At 41.0% G+C, this 12,163-nt stretch overlaps 1 protein-coding gene across 7 annotated transcripts in view; it reads left to right on the top strand.

Annotated features, from left to right (window-relative positions):
• The window catches only part of GNB1 (G protein subunit beta 1), a 39,528-nt gene extending 34,238 nt beyond the window's left edge, over nucleotides 1-5,290 (top strand). For 5 of the 7 annotated variants that reach the window (XM_059487688.1, XM_059487691.1, XM_059487689.1 and 2 more), the window contains 3 exons: nucleotides 44-260; nucleotides 2,644-2,755; nucleotides 3,571-5,290. In XM_059487688.1, coding sequence (XP_059343671.1) covers nucleotides 44-260; nucleotides 2,644-2,750 — 324 coding nt within the window. In that variant the 3' untranslated portion in view covers nucleotides 2,751-2,755; nucleotides 3,571-5,290. Of the gene's footprint in view, nucleotides 1-43; nucleotides 261-2,643; nucleotides 2,756-3,553 lie in introns of all 7 variants that reach the window. The other 2 variants (XM_059487690.1, XM_059487686.1) reach the window with 2 other exon arrangements.
• The last annotated feature ends 6,873 nt before the right edge of the window (nucleotides 5,291-12,163 follow it).

The raw sequence follows: 12,163 nt of genomic DNA, 5'->3' as shown, positions 1-12,163 counted from the left end.
TTTATTAAATATTAAATCTATGTTTTTCCTCTCCCCCATGAAGTTCTTCCCCAACGGCAACGCCTTTGCCACGGGCTCGGACGATGCCACGTGCCGGCTCTTCGACCTGCGGGCTGACCAGGAGCTGATGGTTTATTCCCATGACAACATCATCTGTGGCATCACCTCTGTAGCATTTTCCAAGAGTGGCCGCCTGCTCCTAGCTGGGTATGATGACTTCAACTGCAACGTGTGGGACACGCTGAAAGCTGACAGAGCAGGCAAGTGGCGCTGAGGGTTGGGGATTTTGTGGAGTTCTCACCCTTGGAGATGTCCAAGGAGCTCCTGGATAGGGCACTCTGTTACAGCGACCTGTGTCGGTCGCTGCTGGTGGTAGAGAGACGGTGAATCTTGTATCTTGATCAGAAGGCTTGATTTATTAATATATGATATAATACATTATAGTTATACTAAAAAGAATATAGAGAGAGGTTTGCAGAGCAGCTAGCTAAGCTAAGAATAGATAGAAAAGAACCCACAACAAAGTTGTGGCCAAGGACTCAGTCCCCTGGCTTGAACTGGTGATTGGCTCTTAATTATAAACATAGAAAATGAGCCAATCAAGGTGAATCCTATTGCATTCCACAGCAGCTGATAATAATTGTTTACCTTCTCTTCGGGGGCCTCTGGCCTCCCGAAGATGCAGAAATGTGAAAGAAAGGATTTCTGTGGAGAAATGTCTGCGACAGCACTCAGTGCTGGGGACAAGCCACAGGTTGGACTTGATGGCCTTGGAGGTGTGGTGGTGTTCTCAGGGGTCCCCAGGATGAGAGGAGATGAGAATCTTGACTCCATGTTTCAGAAGGCTGATTTATTTTATTATATATATATTTATAATTTATGATATATTAGAAGAAAGTTATCTATTAGAACTATACTAAAAGAATAGAAGAAAAGAATTTCATCAGAAGGCTTGAAAAGAAAGGAAAGGAATAATGATTAAATCTCGTGACTCTCAGAGAATCTGAGACAGCTGGACTGTGATTGGCCATTAATTAAAAACAGCCACATGGGACCAATCCCAGATGCACCTGTTGCATCCCACAGCAGCAGATAATTATTGTTTACATTTCGTTTCTGAGGCCTCTCAGCTTCTCAGGAGAAAAGATCCTAACAAAAGGATTTTCCATAAAATATGTCCATGACATTGGTGGCCTTTTTCAGCCTCTGAATGTGTGACTCGAGTCTCAGGCACAGATCTCAGCACTCCCTGTCTCAGCTTCAGAAATCTGAAAACTTCTTCAGGCTGCCCGGTGATGGTACAAATCCATTGGAATCCTGCTCAAGGATGGATGTTGAGAGCAGGCTGATTGCCATTAAAAACAAGGCCTTGGGGTTCAGGGATATTCTTTTTTAGGCTTTATGGCTTTGTTTATGCATTAACTATTCAAAGCAATTCAACATGAATGTTGCTATTTATACACAGGAATTTTTTTCCTGTTATTTGTAGCAGTAGTTGTAGAGACAAGCAGCAAAACAACAGGGACTGGAGTTTATCTTTTGAGGAAACAAACATGAAATTCATGGTCCAAAGATAAAGAGAATTTAACTTTGGGTCTTCAAAATGAAAACTTTTGTTGGAAAAAATGTATAAATTAGGATATAAATGTTTCACTACTCTGATCAGAAGAGGAGATGAGAAAAATATTCTTTGTATTGAAATGTTCTAAGGCTTCAGATTGCCAGGCAGATTTGGCATTTCTGATATTAAACACTTCTATATCTTCTGATATTGGCACTTCTGAATTAAACACCTTTGTGGTTGTGTGTTCAGTACAGGAATTTAAGATTTGTTGGTGCTGATTTTGTTTTACCAAATTGCAGCGCTTCCTGTTGCTGGTGGGAGAATGAGGAGAGTCCTGTGAGCACTCTAATTCATGTAGAGAGATTAATTTCAAGTCTATCAAGAATATCTTGGCTCAGTGCTGTGGACTGGAAAGCTTGAACATAATTAGGTTTTCTTTTTACCTCCTTGAAACTGTTAAATTAAAGGGGATAGAGGAAAATGTTGTCTCCCTTAATTTTTCTGTTTAGTGTCTCAATTCTTTCTTTTAATGGTGCTATAATTGAATTGTATTAGATCTCCATATTGACAAATGGATTGTATGGAGAACCTTGTGAATGTAGTAAGAGAAAATTGGATGAAAAATACTTTGGACTTCATAACACAATTCAGTTTAACTTCTGGTTTTAAAAGAAAATTTTTTGCAAATATGAAAATTTTGTAAAATTTAACTGAGACCAGTTCAGACACATTATCACTGTGGTGAGGAGCAAAAGCTGTGCAGGGCATGGTTACAGTGACATTGTCACAATCTTCAGGGCTGTCACTTCACAGCTCATGGGACACCAGTAAAGGTCATAATAGGGGGAAAACAGAAGGAAAATTTTGGAGTAATGCATTTACTGAATTATCCCTTGAGAACCCACCCAGCTCTGCCCTGAGTCTGTGCTTATAAAACCAAAGGCATTTTATAATTCCAGCCCTGTTTGTTCAGGATTTCTGACTCTAGAGCTTGGTTAACCCAAACGTGCTGTGCTGTAACTGGAACAGACAGGAAATGACCCAAACAAAGCAATTTATTGTTGATTTCTCATTCCCAGGTGTCCTTGCTGGTCACGATAACCGTGTCAGTTGCTTAGGTGTGACTGATGATGGCATGGCAGTGGCAACAGGGTCATGGGACAGCTTCCTCAAGATCTGGAACTGAAAAAGGTGAGTACCCAGCTCCTTAAGGCAGTTTTGGGGTCCAGAATGCTTCTTGCCAGCAGTGCTGTTATTGGGGCTGATCATTCAGGGTAGTCTGAAGCTGCACCAAGGGAAATGCAGCTTGGGGAATGCAGCAGATATTGGGAAGAAGTTTTCTGCAGAAAGGTGATTAAGTTTTTTACAGAAAGGTGATAAAGTTCTGGAATGGCTGCCCAGGGAGGTGCTGCAGTCCCCATCCCTGGGTGTGTTTAACAAAGCCTGGGTGTGGCACTGGGTGCCAGGGTTGAGTTGAGGGGTTGGGGCTGGGTTGGACTCTGTGATCTTGAAGGTCTCTTCCAGCCTGGTGATTCTGAGAATTTGGGGGAATTCTGTGAATTTGGGAGAATTTTGGGAATTCCCAGGAGCTGGGGAAGTGGTGGAGTCGCCATCCCTGGATGTGGCAGGGTTGAGTTGAGGGGTTGGGGCTGGGTTGGACTCTGTGATCTTGAAGGTCTCTTCCAACCTGGTCATTCTGTGAATTCTGTGAAATCAGTGAGGAGCAAACCCAAGCAGTTGGGAGGTTTAGATAACCATTACTTTAATGCATGGCATTTGGGGGTTTAGATGGCCATTACTTTAATGCACACACTGACATTTTTCTGAAGGTCTATTTTTAATTACCAAACTTTCCTGTGTGGGTTTTTAAATAAATAAATAAATATCCTTGGGGAAGCGGGGGGATAATACAATGCCTGCATGTGCCAGTGGTGGGGACAGCAGAGTTTGCCACTTGTGTGCAGTGTCTCAAAGTGCAACTCTCACCAGATGTTTCTGTGTGCCAGAAGAGCAGCGGACTCCAGGACTGGAAGAAGTTTCCAACGGTTGAAAATGACAAAGATAGCATATCCAATCCAACCATACTAACTTGGACCCCCATCCTCCCCAACTTCAAAGGGCAAGATCTTTTGCGTCTCCTGTTGCTGAAATGAAGAGCACAATTACCTTTCCAAGAAGAATTTCTGTGTTGTAAGCAAAATGAAATTGTGCATTCCTTTTGGGACCATTTTTTTTGTCTTGAGAATTTAAAAACAAATGAAACACTATCATAAAAAGCATGACCAGAAAATAAACTTGAGCATAATTGTGAAACAGTTAGCTTTCACTGTAGTTTCCAAGTTGAAGTTAAGGACTTTATCTCACACACTTGCAAATTTTAAAGTCATGTTTGTAGCAGGATTTTTTTCAAGTTTCCTTTTTAAATACATTTCCTTATGTATTTAATTGAGCAAAACAAGGGAGTCCTAGCCCAGAGCACTGGGGGTTGTTAACGCTGTAAATTTAGTCCCTAATTTTTTTTATTTTTATTTTCTAGTATCACAGATAATTGTTGCACAAAACTTGGCATATATAGGATAATGTTAAGCAGTAAGGTAACCAAGCACATGCTGTAAAAGGTAATGAATGCTTGTTTAAAGAATCCTTTCACCTTTTATGGATTACAAATGCAATCCTTGGTCCCTCCTGCCCCCCCTTTTTCACCACACTGATTTTTTTAATCTGTTTTGGTTTGTCCACTTGGAAGGGCAGTTTATATATCCTAACACTATCCTATAAGTCTCAACAACCAGGAATCTCTGTTTTCAAAAGAGACCTATCCTACACTTGGGTATCGAGTCAATTCTTTGTGTATGAAATGATGTACAAATCAATGTTTTGAAAATAATGATCTTGAACTTTCTAAGTTAAACAGAAAAAAAAAAAAACCTTTTTTGATTGTTTGCCATATTGGGTGGGTTTACTCTTAGAATCGCATGCTGTAGAAATGCTAAAAAGTGCATATTGGACTAAGTCCTTAGATGTTTTTTCTTTGAAGAAATAACCTGTTTAAAAACTGTAACCATTGTCGCTGTATTCATTTATTGTTGCTACTCTGTGCATAAATCTATGAAGAACTCCAGTACAAAGCTATGCACGTTTTGGAGTAGCGTGATAAGTCACTTTTTTTTTTTTAAAGAATAAAGAAAAAAAGAAACAGCCTGTTCAAACAATCGCTGTCAAAGATTCTGGGGTGTGGGAGGAGGGAACCTAGACCATCTTCTTTATAAATCAGTTCCTCACAGCCAGTTCCTCTTGCAGGATGAGTCCTTTGCATCTGATCAGAGTCATTTTTGTAATGAGCAGGTTTTCCTGGCTTTCTTTTCAAATAAAATGTTAAAAGCAGCAGTGTTTGGACAGCAGATTGTTCTTTCCTATCTTCTCACTGTATCCAGAAATGCTCCTTCCTAGCAGCAGTAGTAGCTTTTCTCCATTTTGTTTTTTCTGCAACATTCTGTACAAAAATGTGCTGTAATTGTGCGTTAGGCCTGGATTTGGCATAAAAGATGAGTTCCCTCTTACTCTCTTTCATGAAACTACTCTGTAGAGCTTTCTCCACGCCCTGTATCCCTCTTCACCTTTTGTATTTAATTTTAAAGTCAGTGTACTTCAAGAAAGCTGGATGCAAGATAGATACTATATTAAAATGTAATGTTATTTAAGATGTAATAAAGCAGTTTGACATGAGTTTGGACTGATCTGTTTTGCAGCTTCTTGTTCAACGTGCAGAACATCTTCTGAGTTGTGGAATAAACAGAATAAACACACAGGAGGAGGGAATGCTGGCCCCAGAGAAATGGTTTGGTGGTTTTTCAATGGTTAATGGTCAGTTATTGGGCAGAGTATGCATTTAAATTCAGAGAGCCACTATGGTTCAGGAGGTGCACAGCACAAAAAATACTGTGTGCTGTAGGAGTGGAGCACCTGAAGGGGGAAATCAAAGCAAAATTAACTTCTTTTAAAACTTTTGTGTCCTTTATTAGGAAAAGACTTGAGTGGTTCCTGCCATGTGAGGATCTGGCCACAGCAGCTCTGGTGGCACTCTTAGATTGACAGGGTAAGAAGTCATTTTCATGCTCAGTAAGAACAAAGTCTCCAAGAGGCAGAATTTTATCTTAAAAATTTATTTAAAACATCATTTTATACCCAGAGAAGCAGATTTGTGCAATGAGGTGTTAAAAAGCAGTTGGTTCAACAATTTGGTATTGGTTGACTTGAGGGTTTTGTGGTTTTAGTGGGTGAAGTCCCATCTCTTGTTTTATCTAAACAAAAATGGATTTTCCCTCATTTCACATCAACCAAGAGAAATTCCAAAGCTGTGGAATGGTCTCACACCAAACATGGAAATTCTCAGCCTCAGTGGAGAGGTTTTTCAAAGCTGGGAGTGTGGAAAATGTGATGGTGGCATTACCCAGCTGTGAGCTCTGGGCTTTGGGCTCCATGGGACTGGTAAGTAGCTCATGGCTGGAAATGCTGAATTTTGGGGACTCAGATTTAGTGGTTTCCAATTCCAAATGCTGTAGCTGTGGGGTTTCCACTCATGTGGAATATTTTTATTCCAAAGGATGTTTCATGTGTGGCTGTGTCTGGTCTGTAATAAAATCAATGATCTGTCTCACCCTCCTTAATCTCAATCCATGTGTTAAATCTCTGTGCCCTGGCCATAAAACACCCCAGGACAGTGACTTGTGGCAGGAGGCTGCTGTGCAGCCCTTTGGGATTTATTTGAAATGCAAACAGTTGCAGTTGCCTCTCACTACTCTTATTTTCATGTTAAATATGAAATTTTCTTTAATTTAAACATTTTTCATTGTGTGCTTGGTTATTCAGAGAGCTGCTACTGGAGAAAAATGGGTGTGCAAGGGGAGCAGCTCTGAACTCTTGAGTCTGGGCCAAAACTTTGAGGTTTGAATGCCTTTAATTTTCGGATAGACCCGAATCAAAATTATTTATTTCATCTTACCTACAATTATTTATGTCATCTTACCTACAAGCTCCTTCGGTGGGCTTGGAAAAGACTCTGAGTTGCAATAATTGTGGGATGTGGCTCCAAAGAGCAGCTTCCCCCAGTGCTGCTGAATTTCTGGTGCTAATTTCTTATTTCTGCTTCAGATTCCACGACCTGAGAACACAAAATCTGTGAGAATGGGGTTGGAATCCTCTCATGGAGTTTGAAGGAGGGGGTGAAGGAAGACAGAGCAGATTTCTCAGTCCCAGGAGCTCCAGTAAAGACCTTTAGCATATTCTGTGCCCCTCAAGGCCTTTAATTTCTTCATGAATTAAATAAAACATCTGAGGTTCTACTACCAGGACAAAAAAAAAAAAAATTGAGTTGGGCATTCTACCTTTTGACCATGAAGTCCCATGGAGTGTTTGAAATCAGCTGTGAAACACACTTGAAATGACTGATTGAATCATGCCCTATAGGAGCTAAAAATAGCATAATCTGGTTTCTGGGAAGTGGCAGAGTAAATAAAGAATAATAAAAGCTGTCACCCGTGCTGAGCTCTGTGCTGGCTCTGCAGCAAGGCAGGATCCTGGTGCTTTCATGATTAACACTTTTTAGTGTAGGTGTGAGCATGAATTCACTTTGGAGGGGAAAGAAGAAAAGAAGTGGCTGATGAACAAGTTCTAACAGCAGCTGGCTATTTTTGCATGGTGCTGTTCTCGTTTTCTTCTCTTCATGTAATTTCTGAGAGTCTGCCTCTGCTTTTACCATCAGTGATGAGTTGCTCTTTTTCCATTGCATTCCAGTGAAAGCTGGAATGCAATGGAGAAGTGGAAAGTTGAATTTGTTGTGTTTCAGGGCTGTGTGAGCAAAAATGAAAGCCCAGATTTCAGTTTCCCTCATGGAACAAGGATGCCTGGTGCCTTCCCTGCCCCTCCTGCTGGGAATGGCCCTGGCACATGGCAGCTCCCAGAGGTGGCAGCAGCCATCTGCTGTCCTCACATGTGCTCAGTGATTTCAACATCATTGCTGTGCTCCATTTTACCTGATGGCTTCAAAATTCCTGCTCTGTCTTGCCTGCTTCAAAAATTCCTGCTCTCCTCTCCCTGTCCTGCCTGCTTCACATGTGTTCAATGATTTAAACATCATTGCTGTGCTCCATTTTACCTGATGGCTTCAAAAATTCCTGCTCTCCTGTCTCTGTCCTGCCTGCTTCGTATGTGCTCAGTCATTTAAACATCATTTCTGTGCTCCATTTTACCTGATGGCTTCAAAAATTCCAACTCTGTCTCCTCTCTGTCCTGCCTGCCTCATATGTGCTGAATGATTTAAACATCATTGCTTTGCTCCATTTTACCTAAAATTCCTGTTTTGTCTCCTGTCCCTGTCCTGCCTGCCTCACATGTGTTCAATGATTTCAGCATAATTTCTGTGCTCCATTTTACCTGATGGCTTCAATAATTCCTGCTCTACTCTCTCTGTCCTCCCTCCCTCACATGTGCTCAGTCATTTAAACATCATTGCTTTGCTCCATTTTACCGAAAATTTCTGGTTTGTCTCCTCTCTTTGTCCTGCCTGCTTCAAAAATTACAGCTCTGTCTCCTCTCTCTGCCCTGCCTGCTTGAAAAATTCCTGCTCTACTCTCTCTGTCCTGCCTGCCTCACATGTGCTGAATTATTTAATTTAAACATCATTTCTCTGCTCCATTTTACCTGTTGGCTTCAAAGATTCCTGCTGTCTCCTCTCTCTGTCCTGCCTGCTTCAAAAATTCCTGTTTTTTCTCCTCCCTCTGTCCTGCCTGCATCACACATGTTCAATGATTTAAACATTAATTACTTTGCTCTATTTTACCTGTTGGCTTCAAAAATTCCTGCTCTCTCCTCTCTTTGCCTGAGCACTCCTGGGCTGTGCTCAGCTTTTCCTTATATCAGTACTAAAAAGTATTACAGTACAATGTACAGTGAGTATTTTTAAATGAGGATCAGTAACTGCATTGGTAAAATTATCCAGTATTTCACTTAGCTGGGAAAAACAAGCCATAGAAATGTGAATAAAAACTGAGTGAACTTCTCATTGTTTAGAGAGCTGCTCCAAACTCACCCTTTAGGAATCTGCTCAATACTCATTCAAGTAATTCCTGGCTTAACCCAAGACAATTTTGTCATAAAATAGAACAAAGAGAATCTTCCTGCTTTAATTATTCAGAAGCCATTTGCTCTGGCTGAGTGCAGTGAGACGTGATTGACCCTGAGAGGGAATTGTCTGGGGAACTGAAAGTGCAAAATGAAAAGTTTATTTGATGTAACAGATTTTTAAATGGCAACTAGATAAGGGAGGGAAAAGTCTGTTTAAAAGGGTGGGAAAAAATAAATAAAAATACAAAAGGCAGTGCAGCTCCATCTGCTGGTACAGAGCCATGGAATGGTCAGTGCAGGGAGAACCGTGTGTGCCCGCAGCCTGTGCTGGGTTTGGCTGCAGCTCATGGAACCCCTCCCTCCCTCCTTCCCGTGTCCCCAGGGTCCTCTGAACGTGGGCAGATTTTTCCATAAGGCCTCACAAACAAAACAAGCTTTTCCCAATGTTTACTTTAGGAGGGATTTTCTTTTCCCAGTGTTTCATGTAAAAAAATCCTTGGCTGGTGAAGATGGAGAGGTTAAAAATGAGGCAGAGTTAACTGGAGCAGGGGCTCCTGGACAGATTTAAGTCTTATTTAGAACAACTTGGACAATTCTAAGTCTTATTTAGAAAGGGTTCCCTTTGAAAAGGGTATTTAACTGGAGCAGGGGCTCTTGGACAACTCTAAGTCTTATTTAGAAAGGATTCCCTCCATTTCTCTCCAGCCCCTCTCCCCAATATTCCTCTCACATTTTTTGCCATGCTCTGTCACAGCCCTGCTGAGAATCCCTGCTCATTTCAGCCTTCCTCCTCTGCCTTAGGTAGGAATGAGGATCTGGAGTTGCTAATTAATATATTTTAATTGGCAGGGTACTCTTGCTGATCTGGTGCCCTGTGCTGTGGCAGGGAAGTCCCTCTGCAGTGGAAATTTGGATTTTGCTGTCACACACACGCTGCTGTTGCACCTGAGAGAACCATCACATACGTTCCAAAGCCCCATTTATAAAACCAAACACATTTTAGGATGTAGAATTCTAATATTTAGGATTTTTTTCTCTCTCTTGCACACCCAGGGTTGCAGTTGAGCGAGGAGCAGTAGGCAGCAGCAGCAGCAGCTCCTTTCCTACCCTGGCAGGGTGAGTCATCCTGGAAAACACGTAACTGCATAAATTTATCTCAACTTCCATTGATTTTTCACCAGAGTTCCTTATCTTTGCTTTATTGGTGTACTTCCTGGGGTATTATAAGCAAAACTGAAAGAAGGTCCAATGGGAATAATCATGTTTGATGCTTGGCTCCCTGGAGCTGCTGCTCAATCCAGTGGGGAGAAGCAGAGAGGGTTTGGAGTGAATGGGACACAACAACTGACTTTGAAAATTACTCAAGATTTGTAACTCTGAATTATTTTGTTCTGTATTTTCTTCCACACAGAAGGTGCTCAGAATTCCCTGTTAGTACCTGAGGGACCTTGGGAAGCCAAAGTTTATGCCCAGTAGGATGATTTTTTTTTTCCAAAAGGAATGATATTAATATAATATAATATAATATAATATAATATAATATAATATAATATAATATAATATAATATAATATAATATAATATAATATAATATAATACTATTTATTTATTTAATATATATGTGCATGTGTATATGTATTTTATAAATATATATATATAATATCCAAAATGGATGGTATTAGCTGGATATATATGTCTATATATATATATATATATATGTGTGTGTGTGTGTGTATTATATACATATATATATATATATATAATATATATTTTATATATATATATATATATATATATAATATCCAGAATGGATGGCATTAGCTGGAGTTGAAGGCATCTCGCTCCTGGAACCACTGAAAATTCAGCCTCACACTGATCTCTGTTTTTTACATGTTTAGGAATTTAGCAATTCCTTCCACCCTGAAAGCAGCAAAAATCAGGTGAGGAGAGGAGCAGTGAGACTCTGAGCTCTGAAGAGCAGCAGTTCCACCTCCCCCTGGTCCCTGCAGGGTTTTCAGAGCCCAGGAGCTCAAATAGCTGCTCCTCTTTGGGGATCTGAGCCTTGAGTGAACAATGAGGATTCAGGGAGTGATGGACACCAGTTTGCACTAATGAGAGATCTGGGAGCTTTGCCAAGGATGACTGCATCACTTAATCGAACAATTCCATATTTCAGCTGCCTCTTGCATCAGACATGAGTGCTTAATCCACTGCAAGCTGAAATCTTGGCAAATCTTGGCAAATCCAGGTGGCAGAGCTGCCCCGGGAATGAGCTCTGAGCGAGCTCCTGAGGAAATCCAAGAACATTCAGCATGGAGAAAAAGGAGTGAGGTTCATTGAGGCTGGGTCTGTCAGTGCTGCTCTACAACGTGATGTTGGAATTAAAAAAGGATTTTTGGAGCTGTTCTCTCTCCCTCCCTCCTCCCAAGGCTTATTTCCATCAAGTGATAGCATCAGCCTTGGTGGCAGGAAATGGAGCAATTACAGATAGACCTCAAGGAACAGCTTATCACAACTGAAGGTTAAATTTCACAAGCAAAAGGATCATTGCTGGCCTTTGAAGCCTGTCACTGTTCTCTCCACCAAGGGTGACTTAACCAGAAATTCCAGATGGGAGCCTCTGACCTCAGCTCTGATCTGAAAGTGAAAGTCCCTCATTGAGTTGTAGAGCTTGAATTAACAGAGCTAATTTATCTTTCTGTACTAAAAAAAAGAAATCCAAGCTCTTGGGCCTATTTTATCTGTTTTATAGATTCGCCTTTAGAGTCCAAATTATCCTGGCAGGTCTTGGCACCTGAAGCAACTTCATCAATTAAAATCTGGTAAATTCTGGATGGGAAACAGTTGGTGGTACCTCTGCCAAGAGCTCCAAAACCCTGCTGTCCTCCTGTTGGTTCTGAATAATTGAAATTATTTATTTACCATTTCTAGTGCCTCGCTGTTTATATTCTGGGAAATATGGAATGAGAAACAGCAGCATTGGCAATATTTGCTTTTGCAGGGAAAAGTTTGCAAAGAAGCCTCTTCACCTCAAACATTTTCTTATATTTTTTTAAAGAAATCCAGGAATTGTTAAAGCTGTGTGTGCCCATTTGAGCCCCTTTGATAAAGCAATGCCTCCGTGTCTGTCCATCTGCAAAGGCAATTTCTGACAATGTCTGTCCATCTGCAAAGGCAATTTCTGACAATGTCTGTCCATCTGCAAAGGCAAAACCTCCCAGAGGATTTCACCACACTTCTGTATCTGTAATACATTGAGTGTGAGCCAGAGACAGCACAAATATTCTCAATTTTACAGTTTACTCTAATTAGATCATCTCAGGGGCTGTGTCTGGCTGAGTTTTCATGGGACATCCTCTGCAGTTCAGCTCAGGGATTTCTGAGCCAGCTCCTCCTCCTCAGTGCTGGATTTTGGGGGTGGTTGAGAGGATTTAATTCCATGTTAAATGGACACCCAGCCCTGTGGAGGGAGGGCAGA

This window comes from Ammospiza nelsoni, chromosome 22, assembly GCF_027579445.1.
Source record: "Ammospiza nelsoni isolate bAmmNel1 chromosome 22, bAmmNel1.pri, whole genome shotgun sequence".
NCBI classification, from domain to species: Eukaryota; Metazoa; Chordata; class Aves; order Passeriformes; family Passerellidae; genus Ammospiza; species Ammospiza nelsoni.
The sequence above is the reverse complement of the archived record's forward strand: the minus strand, read 5'-3'. Positions and strand labels throughout refer to the sequence as shown.